The following is a 20,421-nucleotide window of genomic DNA, read 5'->3' on the forward strand; positions in this document are numbered from 1 at the left end:
TCTTCTTTAACTTCTTCAAGCTGATTAAGGGCGTTGAGATATTAGAAGAGGGGTGGGAGGAAGAGTAAATTGATAAGCCTCTGACGCTTTGTCTTCACTGCATCCAGATGGAATTCCAGGACCTCAGAGGTTTGGGCAGGTCTGCTCAGTATGCTTGATGAGTAGATACACCAAGGCTGTGTATTCTACAATATACAATTCTCAGAACAAGTTTTAGTATCAAGAAAAAAATTTTTTTCCTTAGAGGGATCACATTTTTTTTAAAGATGTTGGTTCTAACAACTTTTCTTTTTTTTCCCCTTTTTAAAATTGGTTGTAATTTTTACATTTCAAATTTTAGCCCCTTATCCCATTCCCCCTACCACCCAGGAACCCCTTATCCCATCCCCTTTCCTTGTGCTTCTATGAGGGTGTGATTTTCCAGTTTCTATGATGCTGTTTCTATTAACATAAATTGCCTCCTAAATTTCTAAATCCTTCCCTTTGTGTTATTAAATCTCCTATTTTTCTTTTTTTTTCTTTCTTTTTTTCTTTCTTTTCTCTTTTTTTTCCTCCCTTTTTCCCCCTTTTTAGATCCAGTCCTTCTTTAACTTTTTTAACTGATTTGGGACGGTTAGCCTCTGAGTTAAGGGACTATAGCAAATTCAGGGCTTTGAATTTATTGTTAGGGTGTTTTCCATATTTTATTTAGAATAGCTGAGAGGAGTGAACAGACTACAGTCCAGGTTACCTTACATGGATAGTTGGTTTTCAAAACGCCAGAAGTCCATAGAATTGACGTTACAAATATTTCTATATTAATGTTCATTTTGATTAGAGACCTGTCTGCTCCTGACAGTTTCCTGTCGTAGATTCTAAGAAGAAATTGAGCATCCTTGGAGTTACTCCAGTTGTGTGGTGACATCCACTAGGCAAGAATTGCCTCTTTCCATCTACAGACAAATTACTGTCCAGAAAAGGACACACTTGCAGAATAGTCGACTGATTATATCTGCCTAGACAGAGTAATCAGCCCTTAATAATTCTGCATCACTAAAGTCTGTTAGATGATTCTGGGCCAGAAGGCTGAAGATTTGATGCTCCAACATTCAGTAGTATAAGGGCTTTCCAGGTGTTCAGAGGTCTCTATAAATTGGCTAAGTTTTAGAAGCTATGCTTAGTGCTTCCCATAATTTCAGTTAACTCAGTCATTTTGGATTTCTGACGGGGTTGAAGACCTATAGTCTCATAGCCAATCCTGGCTATTTACTTTGAGAGAAAAGATTTGACTTTTTTTCTTTTTGGATGGTTTTTTCTTTTTGGATTTTTTTCTTTTTGGATGGTTTTCAGCTGACATTCATTCTAAAGCCAAGAAAAAAGCCAGGTTCAAAACGAAGTGTTTTAGTTAGGAGAGATGACAGAGGTTCTGATTAGTCAACAAAATGATGGGCTGGGTATTAGGACTATCTTGTACCTCACTGGTACAATTAGGAATAATTATGCTCTAATTGCATTTTGAGAGAAAAAAAATTATTTTAACAGGAAGGGTGAAGCTAGGTGATGAGAGAGAGAGAGAGAGAGACAGAGAGAGAGAGAGAGAGAGAGAGAGAGAGAGAGAGAGAGAGAGAGAGAGAAGGGGGGGCATGGAGGCAGATGTTCACGTGTCTCCACCAGTCAAAGATAGTTTATATATCTAGGTTGGGTATTGGGTTACACTTCTGCTTGAGCATTACCAAACATATAAAGCCTTTGATTAACATTTTAAAAAATGTATAAAAGCAAAAAGGAAAAGGTGGCATGGGATAGAGGTTTTCTAGGGAGGGGAAATGGAAAAAGGGGATGGCATCTGAAATGTAAATAAAATATAAAAATAAAAGAAAAAGAAAAAAGAAAAAAGAAAAAAAGAAAAAAACAGAAATATAAAAAAAATAACTGTAAGACCCAAACTCATCCTAAACATGTTTATAGTCATATCTCTATGCAAGTGATAAACTAGGGAAACAAAAATAATTAAGCTTATAATACAATATATTAAAAAATGTAATAGTGGAGCAACTGGAATTATGTAATAGGTATTTTGATGACGCCTTAGCTATATTAAGTTTTTCTTCATATTACTCTAAAACTCAGTTGATTAGAGGATTTTCTTGGTAGATGAGGCAAGAAGCAATGGTAGGTAAGTGCTTCAGAGCAGTAACGTGCAAGACTAATAGAAACAATTTCTCAAAATGTGTCCACTGAACTTAGTACTACCTTTTACTTTCTGAAAAAAGCCAACCACCAAAAGTTGGCAGGTAGCTTAAGGAACAAGGTAACTAAGCCTTATATGTATCTCTAAGATGTGCTAATGTAATTGACTCCAATTTAGAAATGAATTATGTAATAATGAGATTTCCTATAGAACACTGAATATCATAGGGGAATAGAACTAATACCCCCTTTAAGACCTTGGTCAGCTGGAGTAATGACTTTAGGTGTGTTGTAGCTAGAGGGAAGATTTGCTCTTTTTTGCTGTCCCAGGTACCTTTTGTAGATACATTTGGAATGGTAGTGCTGGTATAGTCATTAGTTTTTTAGCTTTCCATCAACCCAAGTATAAATAGAAACTAATAGAGAAATGCACATAGGAGTCATACAACTGTTACATGTATTTGGAGTGTACTTTTGATAATAAGATGCAAAACAGAATTTTCTCTAAAAGTTCCCAACATTTCAAAATATATTTCTAATATCCATCTAAACTGTAACAAAACAATCTCCAAAACTTCTTTTACTTAGAATTTTAGTCTTCTGTACAATTCTTTACATTGCAATGGCATTATTCCAGTGTTTATTACACTGCTTAGACAGAAGACAGTTTGTCTAACATAACATATTCTTGCAAAATGGTACAATGTGAGTTCATATTTCTGTCGTATCTCAAATATGGTATTAAAGATGAGACCAAACACAAGCACATAAATGCTAAGTCATGTTAAATAACAAAGTGAAGAAAATTAGCACTCTGGTCATGAAAATTTTAGTGTTTTCTCCTGTTGGGACCTAGGCTGGCCCACTTTGGGCGACCTAAAATGTTGCAGCCCTCTCCACTCCCCACTTGGCGGCCATTGTATCCTGGCCCAAGCTGCCGCTCCGGTCTGTGGGTCGGGGTTCAGCAAGAGAGAGAGTGAGGACAAACTTGAAGAATGGAGACCAGACAGAGTGTGATTCAATCCCGTTTATTCTTCAGTCTCTCTTCCTAGTCCAAGTCCCAAGTCTAGCTGTACTCTCTAAAGAGTCTCCCTAAAGAGTCTGATTCTCTACCGTCTGCCTCTGCCTTTTATATGTCTCACTTCTAAGCCATGCCTTTAGGCCAAGCCTTTAAGTCATGCCCTTAGGTCTTGTCTCTAAATCTGATCTCTAAGTCACACCTTAAGTCACACACCTTTAATCTCACACACCTTTAATCAATCTCACACACCCAAGGAAAGTCCTGGGTATCTAAAGCAAGATGTTATTGGAGTGTGCTCAGCTGTTGTAGGCTATTGTAATCCAAGTCTCATGTCAGGGTATATGGCTCAAGATGGCTGCAAAGCTGATAGCCGCTTTCTGCTAAAAATTGGCTCCCAACATTCTCCTGCAATATAACCAAAAAGCCATACAATGAAATGTTCAACTCAGCTTTCAAATGCCAGAAGCTTGCCCAAATATAAAGCCAATATAGAGAATACATCAGAAATAAGACTTGGTTAAAACCAAAAGCCTGTTCCTCAAGTATTTCACCAATATGTATTTATAGACAACTTACATTGGTGAGACAGGAGAGGGAACAATCTTCTAGCAGCTGAAATAGCTTTATATTACTACTGTTGGATTTGGTTAACCATAAGTTTTCTATCAGTTGGCTAAGCCAAAAGTGTTACCAGGTGTTTACATCTATAAATGCTCTTTAAAATTTTCTCCTATTTCAAAAAAATTAAGAAAGAAAAAAATGACATAAAATAGAATTATTTTAGTACTGTAGCCTAAGATATTTCTAAAGATATTATCAATTATTATGCAATGAATATTTGATAATTTCTAGAGAAATATATTAGACTATGATTCATGTGTGCATGGTGGTGAGGAGGGGAGCATGACATGGAAAGCTAGTAGCCAAACATGTTTTATCTCCACTACACAAGACAACAGCATGGGAAGGATTTAGTTTTTCCAGTGAGTCAAGGCAAGACTAACTTTATTTATCTGAGTAAAGTCAGATTGAAAAACTGTAAACTGTATAAGCACACTAACACATACTAGTATATTATCATGTATCCAGTAGACTTATAATACATTGTATAAATTGTCTCAAAACATAATAGATTATTTTTTCGAGACAGGGTTTCTCTGTGTAGCACTTGTTGTCCTGGAACTCACTATGTAGACCAGGCTGGCCTTGAACTCGGAGATCCACCTGCCTCTGCCACCAAAGTGCTGGAATTAAAGGCATGAACCACCACTGCCTGGTGTCATAATAGATTTCTTATTCTATGTATTTTATAATTATTTTTGTTTATATAAATTATACATATAAATTTTTGTATGTTAACCTAGAACTTTACTACTGGTTCAGCTTTGTCAATTTTCTGAATATTTATATTCGTAAGAAAACACGGACGGACGAAAGCAAGGATCAGCAAAGTCTAAAGTTTCATAGCTGGGAAGTCAAATGTTCTAATGTAAATTTGTACTATATTGAGAGCTTATTCATATTCTTTTATCCTCCTCATAAAATTGTTATATACAATATTAATACTTTGTCAGTCATTTATTTTTAAAATCATAGGAAAGCTACAAATGGCTAGTGAACATGTCCCTAGACATTTCCTCTTGTAGAGCTCTGCGGAGCTTAATGAAGAGATGACAAACTCTCAGGTCTTCCCTAGGGAATCGACACTCCTGCTGGGAAGTTATAAATGGAGTAGAATGTTGAATCTCTAAAGAACTGATATTATTTCTATGGCACAAAGTCAACAATTTCTACCCTTAAGGGCATAATCTTGAAGGGAGACTCTCATAAAAGAGAAAATTTTCATGCTTGTAATGATTTTATTTTTCCAAAATGTTGACTATGAAATATTGGAGACTCATGTATGAAAGCTATGTTCTTTTATGTGTATGTCAAGAATCTTTGTAAAATTTCAAACAGAGAGTATGTTATTGGCCCAGTAAATCTCTTATAAAAGTGAAGCACTGCTCTGCTAATTGGAATGACAGGCTTAATATTTAGCTACTTTTTGGCCTTCTGATCATGTGGAGGAAGACGCCATAAACTCCAATGTCAAGGAAGACTCCAGGTGAATCAAGGTGAGCTTCAAATAGTTTTTATCTTGAGACTTTAACTTCAAAACAAAAAAACATTTATATATATACATATATATACATATATATGTATATACATATATATATGTATATACATATATATGTATATATGTGTGTATATATATACACGTATATATGTATATGTATATATATATATTCATATTCTGAGGAAAAAGTGTGTATAGGCCTTTTCAACCTTAATTCTTTTTTTAATTGGATATTTTATTTATTTACATTTCAAATGTTATCCGCTTTCCAGGTTTTCCTTTGCAACCCCCCATCCCATCACCCTTACCCTCCCACCTACCCACTTCCAACTCAATGCCCTAATATTCCTCTACACTGGTTAACCAAAATTCTTAGTACATCCACTAAAGAGAATTTAATGACTTAATTAATAGTCAAAGAAAGTATCTTTCTGGAGAGATAAGGAACATGGTTAGTGGATAGAGGAAATAAGGATTTCCCCAGACTCCTTGTTTAACTACTGAAGTTCAGAAACTGATAAATCCAACTCTGCTCTTGCAGTGAGAGATGGTTCATGGGTTAATACTGTCTTTCTACACTTATTCTTGCAGGTGCCACACATGATGCAAATGACTATGGAAAATACATCTTCAGTGTCAGAATTTATTCTTGTGGGACTGACAGACCAACCTGAGCTCCAGCTGCCCTTATTTGTCCTGTTCCTGATGAACTACACAGCCACTGTGATGGGAAACTTAACGCTAATGAATCTCATTTGCCTGAACTCTAACCTTCACACCCCCATGTACTTTTTCATCTTCAATTTGTCCTTCATAGACTTCTGTTATTCATTAGTCTCTACTCCCAAAATGCTGATGAGTTTTGTTTTAGAGAGGAACACCATCTCCTTCAGAGGATGCATGGCTCAGCTGTTTTTCTACTGCGTTTTTGTGAACTCTGAGAGTTATGTGCTGACAGCCATGGCCTATGATCGCTATGTGGCCATCTGTCAGCCACTTATGTACAAGATCGTTATGTCCCCTAAGATCTGTTGTCTGTTGATATTTGGCTCTTACTTGATGGGGTTTGTTAGTGCCATGGCTCACACAGGATGTATGGTAAGGCTCATTTTTTGTGATTCTAACATCATCAATCACTACATGTGTGACATCTTCCCTCTCCTCCAGCTCTCATGTAGTAGCACCTATGTCAATGAGCTTATGAGCTATGTTGTGGTAGGTACAGCTATCATTTTATGTTGCCTCATTATCTTAGTCTCATATGCTATGATCCTTTACAATATTCTTCATATGTCCTCAGGTAAGGGTTGGTCCAAAGCCTTGGGCACTTGTGGGTCTCACATCATAACTGTTAGTCTCTTCTATGGATCCGGGCTACTTGCTTATGTCAAGCCATCATCTGCTGAGACTGTGGGTCAGGCAAAATTTTTCTCAGTGTTTTATACTTTATTGGTGCCTATGTTGAACCCTCTTATTTATAGCCTCAGAAACAAGGATGTTAAACTTGCTGTGAAAAAAACCTGGAAAAGAATCACAAACTGATTTATTCTGTGGTACATCCTTTAGCCTCCTCATATTCTGTTTTTATAGTGTTTTTATGTGTTTCTTGTCTTTTATATTACATATATTTCATTTTTTTCATTATTCCTTGCTTTTCAAAAACATTCATAGACTTTATAATACCACATATTTCTTTAACCCAAGCAATATAACTCTGTGTGTACTGTGAAAATATGTGGCATCCTCAGATTCAATGTGTTTCTAAGATGTTGTAATGTTCATTGTCTCTATTAGATTAAGACCTTGTTCAGGTTTTTTTTGTTGTTGTTGTTGCTTTTTCTTTCATATATTTCTTTTAAAAAATTTGTATGTTTATTTTAAAGTTTATATGTATGTGTCGAAACTCTGTGAAATGTATGTTTGCCATATATCTTTAAGAGCCTATCATGGATTAAAGATGGTTTCAGAATCTTTAGATGTATTGTAACAGTTAGGTGGGGATTACCAAGTACGTGCTTGGAAAGAACCCATGTCTTCTCTAAGAGCATTAAGTGCTCTTAACAGTTGAACCCTTTCCACTGCCCCACTGTCTCTTCTCTTTCAGTCAATAATAAAATTCTTGGAATTGTATGCTTTACCTCTTTTTGTTCTCAGTTGTCTGTTATTACTTTGATATATAGTTTGATTTGAAAGACAACTTCCTTATCTGGTGGGTTTATCACCTATATATTCATTCAAAGAGATGAGAAGAAAACTACGGGGTTGATATAATTGTCAACATTTCAGCTATCATTTGATATGGTTCATTTTCTAGTATTTGAGCTTGAAATTGATGAGGAAAATTTATAATTAACTGAAATAAAGTTTTTATTCTGTGGTTATCACAGCATGTGTTTGGCCTATTCAACTGCACAGTTTTCCACTCCCCCATGAGTTTGAGACTATTTCAGCAAATAGAGATTTTTTGTCATTTATTCCCCACTTTTTAATTTTATTATTTAGGTTTTTATTTTTGACATCTAGTTTCTTGAGTTCATTTTATATGTTGGAAATGAGTCCTTTATTGGATGTGGAACTGGGAAAAAAATCTTTTTCCATTTTGTAGGCTGCCACTTTGCCTGATTGATGGTAACCTCTGCCTTATAGAAACTTTTCAGTTTTATAAAGTCCTATTTATTAATTGTTGATGTAATACTGGATAATTTCTGTTCAGAAAGTCTTCTCTTGTGCTAATGCATCCAGGGCTATTTTTCCTTTTCTATCAGAATAAGTGTATCAGATTTTACACTGAGGTCTTTAATACTCAGACTTGCATTTGTATAGGGTGATAAGTGTGGATTTATTTGCAGTTTTCTACAAACAGATATCTAGTTTGACCAGCACCATTTGTTGAAGATGCTGTCTTTTCCCAGTATGTACCTCTGTCTTCTTAAAAAAAAATGGGTGTCCATATATACATATATATATACATATATATATGTATGTATATATATATATATATATATATATATATATATATATATATACATACATATATATATGTATATATATATGGAAAATTTCTGGATCTATAATTCAATAACATTTACCAACATGTCTGTTTTATTCCAATAGCATGAAGTTTTTCTTACTATAGCTCTGTAAGTAAAACCGGAAGTTGGGAATGGTGAGGCATTCAGGAGTTATTTTGGTGCTGAGGATTGCTTTAGCTATCCTTTACGTTTTGATTTTCCATACAAAGTTGAGAATTGTCTTTTCAAGTTCTATAAAGAATTGTGTTGCAATTTTAGTTAGGATTGCACTGAACGCGTAGATTGCTTTGGTAAAAAGGTTACTTTTACTATGTTAAGTCTACTATGAGCATTGGAGATCCTCATATCTTCTGACATCTTCTTTAATTTATTTCCTCAAACACTTGAAGTTTTATCATACAAGACTTTGACTTGCTTAGAGAGGTTACCATAGATATTTTATATTATTTGAGGCTATTGTGAAAAGTTTTGCATCCGTGATTCCTTTCTTATTCTGTTTGTTATTTGTTTCCTTGTGAGCAACTCTACAATCAATGGATGGAGTTGATAGGTAGACCCAATCATTTTTGTATATGTTCATTGGAACCAGGCACAGGTGGTGTGAGGTCATTACTTATTGACATTTTCATACCTCAAAGACATATAGACCTTCTTTTTCAGCCTTCTACCTGCTTCATTGTTTTCTGCCGCCTTTTCTATGAGGTCCCTGGGCCACAGAGGAGGTAGTATTATGCTTTCTTTTGGGGTGAGCATGCAATTCTCACTAATTCTCAGCATTTGAACAGGCACACATTTCTTAATTCACAGAATTCGTTGTGAAGAGGAAATTAGGAGATTAAGAGATAAATAATTTATTTATGAGCATACTAATAAATATTTTAAGGCTATTTGTCGCTATGGTAATATAGCTAAAGAGTAACACCAAGTTCACTTCTAGGCTCCCACGCATATTTTTTTTTTACAGAAATTTACTATGTTTATTTTATGAAAAAAATGTCCAATTTTATAATTCTTTTTTAAAATTTTATTTAATCTTTTCTTATAATCCAGATTTTATCTCCCTCCCAATCCACCCTCAGACTGTTCCATATCCTATACCTCTTTCCCACCTCCCCACCCCTACCCTTCCACCTTCATCTCCATGAGGATGTCACCATCCCACACTCCCCATCCCACCAGATCTTCCCACTCCCTGGTGCCTCCAGTCTCTTAAGGGTTAGGTACATCTTCTCTGACTGAGTCTACACCTGGCAGTCCTCTGCTGTATGTGTGTTGGGAGCTGAATATTAAACTCTGAGCCTTGATCAGAGAACTTTGTCTTGGCTCCACATTTCTCTTGCCCCTCCATCTCTTTTCATTTCCAGCCTTCCATTCAGGTGAACCCAGTTCGTCCGTGGCTGCTGGTTGCTACAGTTGGGGGCCTCATATATGCTGCCTGGTTGGTGGTACAATGTCTCAGAGGTCCAGGTTAGTTGAGAGTGCTGGTCCTCCTATAGAGTTGTCCTCCTCCCCAGCTTCTTCAGCTTTTCCCTAATTCAACCACAGGGATCAGCAGCTTCTGTCCATTGATTGGGTGTAAATAACTGACTCTGTCAGTTGCTTTTTGGATCTTTTGGAGGGCATTCATGATAGACCCCTTTTTATGAGCACTCCATACCCTCAGTAATAGCAGCAGGCCTTGGGACCAACCTTTGAGCTGGATCCTAATTTGGGCCTGTTGCTGGACCTCTTTTTCCTCAGGCTCTTCTCCATTTTCATCCCTGCAGTTCTTTCAGACAGAAACAATTATGGGTCAATCAGACAAAAACAATTAGAGTTTTTGACTGTGGGATGGCAACCCCATCCCTCAATTGATGCCCTGTCTTTCTCCTGGTGGTGGGCTCTACAAGTTCCTTCTCCCCATTGTAGGACATTTCATCTAAGGTCTTTTAAGTTCTGAAAGTCTCTCACCTCCCAGGTCTCTGGTACATTCTGGAAGGTCCCACCCCCCCACCTCCTACCTTCCAAGGTTGCCTGTTTCCATTCTCTCTGCTGGTCCCTCTTAGCCAGGCAGGAAAGGAAAGGCAGAGCCCAGGAAGAATGGGATCCATTTTGATTAGGTGCAAGGGCCAAGTATGCTGGTGCGTCTGTAGGAGAGAAGGCCTTCCTGAGGAGTTTTAGGTACAGCTTTTTAAGATGAAGGCTTTCTCTGTGGTCATCCTTAACATAGCAACTCTTTTAGATGATTCTTGCTTGTTTAATACTAGTTTATTTGATGGTGGGTACATCAAAAAGACATATACTCTTAACTGGGGTGAACCACCACTTTATTCAGGGTGAACCAAAGGATTAAATACCTTTTGTTGGAAGGAATACCCAGGAAGCAAAGCTCGTTGGCTAAAGGCTCAGGGCTATCTCCATTCACATGGAGAACTCCAGGTGTTGTGACTCATGTGACTACACGACTCAGTGAGGCGTTATGATTATATGCTCCAGAGAAAGTACACAGACAGGAAACAGCTGTACTCCTACTATTCTCCATTCTCTCTTTTCTCTGGGATTTCTAGGGTCTGAGCTAACTAAACCTTCATAGTTCTTATATCTGTCTGGTAACATGTTCCCACATACTCTACACCTAATATATACACAAAGGATGAATGACGTTTAAAAAAAAGTAGTGCCCTGACACAGAATTATGAGACAAGAAACCTCCAAAGATGCTGTTGAGCAGATTTGTGTTAGCTGTCTACTACTGAACATGGGGACTACCTTTAAAAGTGGTTAGTTTCCTCAGTAAGGCTTATTTGAAAAAAAAATAATTTTTCTTTTGAAGTGAGTATGCATTGAAAATAGCTTCTGTTAGGGATGGGTGATATGTCCACTTCTCAGCTCCAAGACCCTATTTTACCAGTTGCAGACCCCTGCATGCCATATGAATGCTGGCTACAATTTCTGGGAGTTCACAAAAATGCATCATTTGTATGTTTAGGTAGTCTTGTTTTCTTTGAGTCTTCCATCCTGTAAACTCTTATACTCTTTTAGTTTTCTTTTCTACAGAGTTCTCTGAGCCCCAAGGGGTGGATTTGAAGAAGACATCCCTCTTAGGGATGAATATACCATGGTCTTCCATTCAGCACATTTTCTGGCTGAATTTATTATTATGTATTTTTGGAGGAAAATTCATTTATGATGGTTGATCAAAAAATATATATTTATGAGTACTGCAAAATGTCATTAGGAGTCATTTTAGTGGTATGTTCTTTTAGCAGAACAGGAAGATTTGTATTTACCCAAGGTTGATGAACTCTCTGGTCCCAGAGTCTTGGCTACTCAGGCAGTTTTGGTGTGTGTTCCATGTTATAGAGTTTGACAGTAATCAAGCATTGTTGGTAACTCCCACAAGCTTTGTGCCATAATTACATATGCTTATTTTGCTGGCAGTCATCATTTTAGATTGAAAGATTTATAGGTAGAGTAGCATTTACAGTTCTCATTTGGTAGCATTTAACTTTCTCTTTATAGTCGAATGAACATTTGACTATATGAGTAAATACTCTAGGTAGGCACCAGGTCCACTTTTTTTCTTTTTAAAATTATTTCTTTATTTTTTCCATTTTTAATTTAATCTTTTCTTACAGTCCAGATTTTATCCACTTCCAGGTCCACCCTATGACTGTTCTATATCCTGTACCTCCTCCCCCTATCTCTGTGAGGATGTCCCCACCCCACCAGATCTCCCTACTTCTTTTCTTCAATGAGTTGTTTAGGTATTTCTTCTCTCTCTCTCTCTCTCTCTCTCTCTCTCTCTCTCTCTCTCTCTCCCTCCCTCCCTCCCTCCCTCCCTCCCTCCCTGTGTGTGTGTGAGTGTGTGTGTGCTACAGGATGTTACTGTTGGGTTATGGAAAGCAACACATAACTTTCTCAACAGCCTGTGTTGTTTCGGAGTTTCCATGCAACCCCTTTGACCAATAACTCAAGTAGCTGTAACTCATTCCTGGTACTGGAAGCATTATTTAATGATGAGAGTTGTCTGGCTGGGGCTCTATCTTCCTTACTTTTTGTTGACTTCATTTAGATTGGCTTCATATACACATGTTTTAGAAGGTTTCTACTGTATTAGATTTGCAATTGCCCTTTGAAATTGCTGTTTTAGCTATGCTGCTTTGTCCTGTCCTGCAGGGCATTAAACAGAGTCCGGGGAGATCACCTAAGAGAGAATTGGGGGGTGGGGGGGGGGGAACAGGCGAACGCAAAGAAACACAGCTTGTCTATGGGCTGATCAAACCGTACTTTTTACTTTTTCACTCAGGGGTTATATACACAAAAAGGCAGCATGTGGGGAAGGGGATGATGTAGGAGCTTAGGTGTTCAGGGGGAGTACAGATATCTTCTAGAACAGAGTGTCTGTCAGCTGGGTGAAGGTTCAGGAGACAGTTCACTATGACTCTGCCTATGATTCACTTGTCCTTATCTAAGTTGGTACTATCCACCAAGGCTACCCAAGGTCTATGACTATCCACAAAACTAATGACTACTTGTTCCTAACCAGGGTGGTAAATTTCCACCAAAGCTGCTTGTTTACAATATTTTATAGTTATCTGTTTCAGTGTTTTTCCACAGAGACCCAAGACTTTGTTCCAGCAGGCTGACTTTAGGCCTATGGCTGATTTTAGGCCTTCAGTGTATAAGCAAAGCTGTCCCTGACACTGCTTCACATACACTTCCTTGTCTCTTTTTATCTCCCATTTGCTGTTTGACCCTCCTATTCTAGTCTATGTCACATCCATCCGTAACATTTCTACTTCCCCTTTGTAGGGAAATCCATCTCTTTTCCATTAGTGTATCTCTAAACTCTAAGGTGATATAGATTATACTTTTTTTAATCAATGACTTAACAGCTAATATCTACATATAGTACATTCCATATGTACCTTTCATTTTTCCCCTCTTGCCAGACATACTTTGAGCCTTGTTTAGTGAGAGGCAGAGATGATGCATCCATACACAGCATCATTTACAGTTAACAATTTTGAAAGAGAACAAAGTTGTAGTACTCAATTTTCAAATTTTAAACTTTCTACAAAGCTGTATTCATCAGATTAATGTGCTATTAACTACAGACAAATTAATGAAATAGAACTGAGAGTCTAAAAGTAAACACTGAATTCATGGTTTGTTAATTTCAAAAAGGATGCCAAGACTATACAAATAGGGAAAGAATTGCCTTTCTTCAGTTAACTGGTAACTTAGGATGACTGTCTTATCTATATATTTATATACCTATATATAATAGGTATGCCTTTTACATAAATACTCAAAAATACTCAAAATTAACTAAGTTATTTGTAAGAATATTTCATAGTAATTTTCTTTCAAATGAAACATTCAACTCTGGAGGGAGGAGAAATGGTCGTGGCATGCAAAGAAATCTTATCAATCCAGGAAAGCTAAAACTTATAATTTCTCAAGATTTTCCTGAATATCATGGAAGCAGTAAATAACTGATATAGGTTGACTAGCTGATTTGCTAGTGCTACATTCTCCACCTGTAGAGGTGCCTGCTACTTTTGCAGGCAACTCTGGGGATGCAGTATGTGATTAGTGACCTAGTCTGTGGTAGGCTTTTTTGATTATGCAGCTGTTTTTTATCCATCTTCTCAAGTATATTCTTGGAAATAAGTCCAATAAACACATGGTTATTGGTCATGAATTTGAGAATGAGGATATCCATGGAAGAGTTGTGAGTAAGCAAATGAAAAGAAAAATGATGTAATTATATTTAAATTAAATATATGTATATATATATATATGTATATGTATATACAAATATACATATGAATGAAAAGAAAGCAAATGAAAAGAAAAATGATGTAATTATATTTAAATTAAATATATATGTATATGCATATGTATATGTGTGTGTCTATGTATACATATATAGACACACACATATATAGGTATATATACACATATACATATGTATATATATATATATGAAATTTTTTTCTTAGCCTAATCAATATCTTACTGTCTTGTCAATTTATCCAACAAGACAAAGCAAACTGTTTTAACATCTCATTTTTAATGATACTATACACATAGAATATTCAATAATGCTTTAAGTATTTTCATTGGATATAATTCTTTGTATATGTAGTGATGGGAAGAATAATATTGATATAGAATGGGAAAGGACTAAGGATGTTGTTTATTTTGTTATTCAGAATAGCATCACAATTCCTTGTCCAACCTAAATAGTAATAATACCAGGAATAAGAATTTTTTCATATGAATAAAGATGAAAAGATATTCAACAAGTTTTAACACACAGAGTAATAATTTCATTTAATTAATATTAAATGGACTGTAAAGTCCATTTATGTTTTATTCTATCATTATTATTTATTGAGGTATAGAATATAAATGTATGTGCATCTTCTGCTTTCTACATCTAACATAAATATTCTACCACTGGGCCCTGGCCTAATCCTTCTCGTATGAGTCTCAGTTTATAGATATACATAAAAATGCAGTTATACATAAGTAATGGTTAATAAGATTTGTAACTTTCTACAGTTTCAATGTGAAAAATTTGTGAAGTCTGGCTTCACACACTATATATATATGTATATGTATACATATATATAATTTTTCATATACATATATAGTCTTTCATATATATGTCTTTCAACTTACTTTTTACAAAATATTGTAGAATATTAATCTATAATATATTATGTATTAATACAGTTCTTCTTGGTGCTTATTAGAAATTACTAGTAAAAGCTCCAAAGCAAACCACCTGGTACTCTGTCAGTCAGTACTCCTGATGGGAAATTATAAATTGAGCACAGATTTGAACCTCAAATGAGCCAACACTGTTTATGGTGCATGATGCAAATGAAGGCTCAGTAATTTATTCACTCAAGGGACTCATGAAACCTGGGAGGACATCTTAAAGAGAGAATAATTTTCCAGGATTCTAAACAATTTTCACAGAACTCTGGATCATGAAATAAGTTCTCACTATAACCAGAAAACATCTTGTAGTTTCATATAAGGATGTTATTTTTTTTTCTGCAGGTGTAGGGTGTTAGAGACAGATTTTCACCATGGCTACTCCTATCCTTATCATCAAAGGTTTTGGAATCTTCAGGACAATGGAGAAGGGTCCATTTGTTGCAATAGCTCTGTGGAACAAAGCTGAACACTGAATCTATTTGTGTTGATAATTTTTCTTCAGCCACAAAGGTACAAACTCAAGGCTTTTGATAATACATTTATATTTCTTTTTCAAAAATCTCTGATCTGTAACGATGACTAGAGAGTAGGAAGAAAAAGATGTTCACAAGACACAAAGAAGGTTTTTCAGAATTTTCTCTGGAAAGAAACAAACCCTAGTTGGGGAAGAAGGGACTGGGAATTTCTGAGGATTTCACCTGTGTTGTGATGATTGAATGCCATGCAGCATTTTCACAAAGTACTGTGATTACAAATCCACCAGTTTCAAAAGTCTTTGTCTGTCAAAAGTTATTTTCTTTTTAATGTCACTTGCTTTCCCTCTCCAACAGATGACTCCATGATGCAAATGGCTACGCAGAATGACTCTTATGTGACTGAATTTGTTTTTATGGGATTAACAGACCAACCTGAGTTACAGATGCCTTTGTTTTTTGTGTTCTTGCTGAATTATACAGCTACTGTGATGGGAAATTTGAGCTTAATGATTCTTATTTGTCTGAATTCACACCTTCACACCCCAATGTACTTTTTTCTGTTCAATTTGTCCTTTGTTGATTTCTGTTATTCATTTGTCTGTACCCCTAAAATGCTGATAGGTTTTGTTTCTGAAAAAAGCATCATATCTTATACAGGATGCATGACTCAGCTATTCTTTTTCTGCTTTTTTGTTAATTCTGAGTGTTATGTGCTGACAGCAATGGCCTACGATCGTTATGTGGCCATATGTAAGCCCTTGATTTATGCCATTCTTATGTCTCCTAGGATGTGTTCCTTGCTAATGATTGGGTCCTATTTAATGGGATTTGCAAGTGCCATGGCTCACACTGGCTGCATGATTAGGCTCAACTTTTGTGATTTGAACATCATCAACCATTACATGTGTGAAATCTTCCCCCTTCTCCAGCTCTCCTGCAGCAGCACCTATGCCAATGAACTTGTGAGCTCTTTAATTGCCTGTATAGTTGTCATTGTATCTGGTCTAGTTATCTTAATGTCATATGCTTCCATCCTCTTAAATATTGTTCACATGTCATCAGCTACAGGTTGGTCTAAAGCCATGGGTACTTGTGGTTCTCACATCATAACTGTTACTCTATTCTATGGTTCTGGGTTGCTTACTTATGTCAAACCAGCGTCTGCTGAGTCTGTAGACCAGGGGAAATTTTTCTCAGTGTTTTATACTCTCATGGTTCCCATGCTAAACCCTCTTATATACAGTCTTAGGAATAAGGATGTCAAACTTGCTGCAAAGAGAACCATGAAGAGAATCACAATCTGAGGTAAATGTTTGTGGTACTCTCTCACTGTATGGTAGGGTCTTTTCATTTTGTTTTCATCCCATTACCTTTCTTCTATTCTTCCCGTCTTCCATTTTTCCCCTTTCATCACTTTTATCATTCAGTTCATAATTTTTAGTACATTACACACACACATAGATACAGCATCAAACTTAAACTAACACCACCAACATCACAAGCATTCTTACCATGACCACTACCCCTTTGATCATCATCATCATCATCATCATCATCATCATCGTCATCATCATCATCATCTAGCAGGCAGCTTTGTGGAACGATTCTTGGGTTTGAGACCCTTCCACACTCTAAGATTATCCATGCTGATCTTCATTACCTGTTCCAGATAAAGACTTTGATCTAATATGTTTTATACATAAAGATAATGCTATTTTATATTTTCCTTTTATATCTTTTTAATGAAAATAAATCTATGAGACGGTTTTAAGTTCTAGAAATGAAACCTAGAAAGCTGAGTCTTCTCCATTGTACCACTAATCATTGCTTAGCTGTGTATTATTTCTAAGAAGAGGTAACCAGATAAATGTTTTCTAAAATAAGAATACTTATTTATGCAAAAATAGAAAAAGTAGGGTGGTAAAGAGATAAAGAACTTTTGGAAAGTTGATTGTTTCAGTATGGTTCCAAATGATGGAATATTAGAATAATGGTTCAGCCAAGTTGCCTGTATTAGAGACGATATCCATAAAACTTTAATAGGGATTATGAAGAAGTAAGTAGGAATAAAAGCAAATGCCTATGCAAAAGTCTTTGATGTACAGTGAGTAGAGAAAGCTACAAAGTGACATTTTAACCTGTTTCTTCATATTCATATCAGTTTTTCAAGGACAGTGAAGCTGAAAGTTTTGATCAGGCTTTTTTTGTGAAGCATGGCAATATTTCTCTAACAAAATGTGTACTTTAAGAAGCTTATTAAATGTTATTGTTTTACTGAGAAGCAAAATTAATTTGCTCACAATAAAAGTTAATATAAATTATGCTTTACACAATTTTAATATGTGTATCTACTATAGAAGGTACATTATCAGTTTTCAACCTCAACTTTGCATGAATTCAGGCATGTACCCATCAGTGAAGATGCTGTGGTCAAAGAAAGACTATTCAAACTGTAATTCTTATATATACTTCAAGATCATGGAAGTAGTAGATTAGTAATATAGGCTTAGAAAAAAGAGCAAACATAGAACATGAATTTAAAGTTCTTAAAGTTATTCATGTGAGATGTTGAAGCAATATTTATTATAATGTTTTTACATTTAAAAATATCCTTATTTTCAATGCTGAGATGTAATTCTTTTGTTTTCATTTGTTATAGTACCTGAAAAGCAAGTTAGTAAAATTGTTGGTTTACATTTTTATTTTAAGACGTATTTTAATAAGACCAGAGAATAATTAACAAATACAGATAATAAGGTATATGAAGTTTCATTTTCAGAATTTCTTGAAACTTGAAAATATATAATATGAATCACATGAATAGAATGTTGTGCCCTTCCCCCAGGCCTGAGAAGGCCTGCAAGTCTTTTATCACAGTAGACCAAACAATAATAGGACCTAGGAGAGGCATTGCATTGCCAGCCTTGGAGCCTGCTACCTGAGCTAAGAAGAATGGACTGCCTGCTGAGCTAGCCTTGACACCTTCTGGACTGCTATCTCCTTGCCCAGCCCCTGGGCTGAACTGAGAAGAGACTCTGGGGGGGTGGGGCTTCCCCTTTATATGTGAAAGCAAATTATTAAACTTCAGGCCTTGATCAGAATACTTTGTCTTGGCTCCACGTTTCTCTCGCCCTCCATTCCCGCTAATTTCCAGGCTTCATCTCAGGAGATCCCGGTACTTGTGGCTGCAGGCAGCTAGAGAATGTATTCTGTGGCTTGAGTGTGACATAATCATCTAAGACAGGTGGAGAAAATATGAACAAATACACTTGTCAGAGTTTTCTCAAAGAGGTTAGTTTTACAGGAATAATTTTTATATCAACCTGGTAAAAAATATTGATTTATCATTTTAATCAGTCTGCATTTGATCGTACTTATGGATAAATTATTAAAATTTGGTAATAGTTATAGATAAATTATTATAATTATTGTAATTTTAAAAGCACTACAAGTAAGTTAGATGCAAGATAAATTTTAAAAGTAAATTCATTTGACAATTAGTATTTAGAGGTACTCCATATATATTTGTTAACAATATGGACATAGTGTACATATATTTCTTATATAATTTCTGCATAATTATATCTCCATTTACATAATTGGAATGAGAAATTTTGTTTCATAACTCCATATTAACAAATGCATATAAAATCCATCTTTGGATAAAACATTAATTACATTGATTTTAATTTCTTAAATGACATTAACATAAAGGGCAACATCTTCAGATTTTACAGTCAAGATAAGCATGGCATTGGAATCTCGTGAATCTTCCAGTTCTCAACAGCTACCCATTGCACGTAGATCTTCAACTACAGGGAGAGCCTTGTGAGATTTTCCTCAAGTGCCTCATTATCTAGGCCTCGTTGGGCAACCATATTGTTGAGGTATCGTGAGTACAGCTTTTCTGTCATGTCTTGAAGTTAACATCTACCAACAGGTATTCTTATCTTCGGGTTCTAACAACTATTCTAATCCCTTTGTCATCATTATCCCTTACACCTATGTGTAGATATATCAGTTGGAGTTGGTATGAATTGCTCTGTATTTTGTCCAGTTATGGATCTCTGTAATAGTCACTATCTGCTGCAAAAGAAACTTCTTTGATAAAGGATGACAGCTAACGAACAAATAGTTGCATTAGAGTTAGAAATTAGGTTGGTTTAGGAAAATGGCAGTAGTGATTTCTAGTTGACTGTTTACAGTACTGTTTAAATGCCCCACCCCTTTGAATAGGCTTTCAGTACAGATAGCTCTTGCTTACTGTCAATGGCTACTATTGCACCATTGAGAATATCTTTAGAGGCTCAATATTGATTTATTAATAGGCTTTATCTTTGGTAGAACTATTTAAATTTCTTGTTTACCTTGCACAGCACATTCTGATACAATGAGAGGTAACCCTTCTGGGTTACACTAAAAGCAACATAAGAGGAAAATTTACAGGTTAATGTGCCTTCACTAAATAACCAGAAGAACCACATATAAATGATTTAGGAATGCATCTCAAAAACTAGAACAAATCAAACACAAATACAGTAGGTTGGAGCAAACAATAAAATCTAGAGCAGAAATTAGTGCCATAGAAAGAAAGAAAATGATACAAAAAAATAAAAAAAAATCTAAGATCTGATTCTTTAAAAAGATAAACAGCATTCACACATAATCCTTTGTCTAATTAATAAAAAAGAATATAAAATATAAATATATAAATAGAAACAAGAGATTCAAATTAACATAACCACAAGTAAATAGGGAAATATTAAAATAGACACTAGAAAAATTCAGCACATGGTAAGGGAATAATGTTAAAACCTATATTGCACTATTGCAGAAACCTTAAATAAAATGGATGAATCTTCACCCAAATGACTAAGACTAAGC

The 20,421-nt window shown here is 35.6% G+C and overlaps 2 protein-coding genes across 2 annotated transcripts; both read left to right on the forward strand.

Moving 5' to 3' along the window:
- The first annotated feature begins 4,961 nt into the window (after window positions 1–4,961).
- LOC143438802 (olfactory receptor 8C8-like) lies at window positions 4,962–7,590 on the forward strand. The gene is made up of 2 exons (XM_076924488.1): window positions 4,962–5,307; window positions 5,901–7,590. Exon 2 carries the CDS (start codon window positions 5,910–5,912, stop codon window positions 6,849–6,851), a length of 942 nt encoding a protein of 313 aa, XP_076780603.1. The 5' UTR covers window positions 4,962–5,307; window positions 5,901–5,909; the 3' UTR covers window positions 6,852–7,590.
- Window positions 7,591–15,331: 7,741 nt separating this feature from the next.
- LOC143438803 (olfactory receptor 8C8-like) lies at window positions 15,332–18,677 on the forward strand. Its single transcript, XM_076924489.1, has 2 exons — window positions 15,332–15,571; window positions 15,892–18,677. The coding sequence occupies exon 2, from the start codon at window positions 15,900–15,902 to the stop codon at window positions 16,839–16,841; it is 942 nt and encodes a 313-aa protein (XP_076780604.1). The 5' UTR covers window positions 15,332–15,571; window positions 15,892–15,899; the 3' UTR covers window positions 16,842–18,677.
- Window positions 18,678–20,421: the final 1,744 nt, after the last annotated feature.

Source organism: Arvicanthis niloticus, chromosome 26 (assembly GCF_011762505.2).
Source record: "Arvicanthis niloticus isolate mArvNil1 chromosome 26, mArvNil1.pat.X, whole genome shotgun sequence".
NCBI classification, from domain to species: Eukaryota; Metazoa; Chordata; class Mammalia; order Rodentia; family Muridae; genus Arvicanthis; species Arvicanthis niloticus.

Coding starts and splice junctions, on each gene's coding strand:
- LOC143438802 (XM_076924488.1), top strand. CDS start 5,910: ATGATGCAAATGACTATGGAAAATACATCTTCAGTGTCAGAATTTATT.
- LOC143438803 (XM_076924489.1), top strand. CDS start 15,900: ATGATGCAAATGGCTACGCAGAATGACTCTTATGTGACTGAATTTGTT.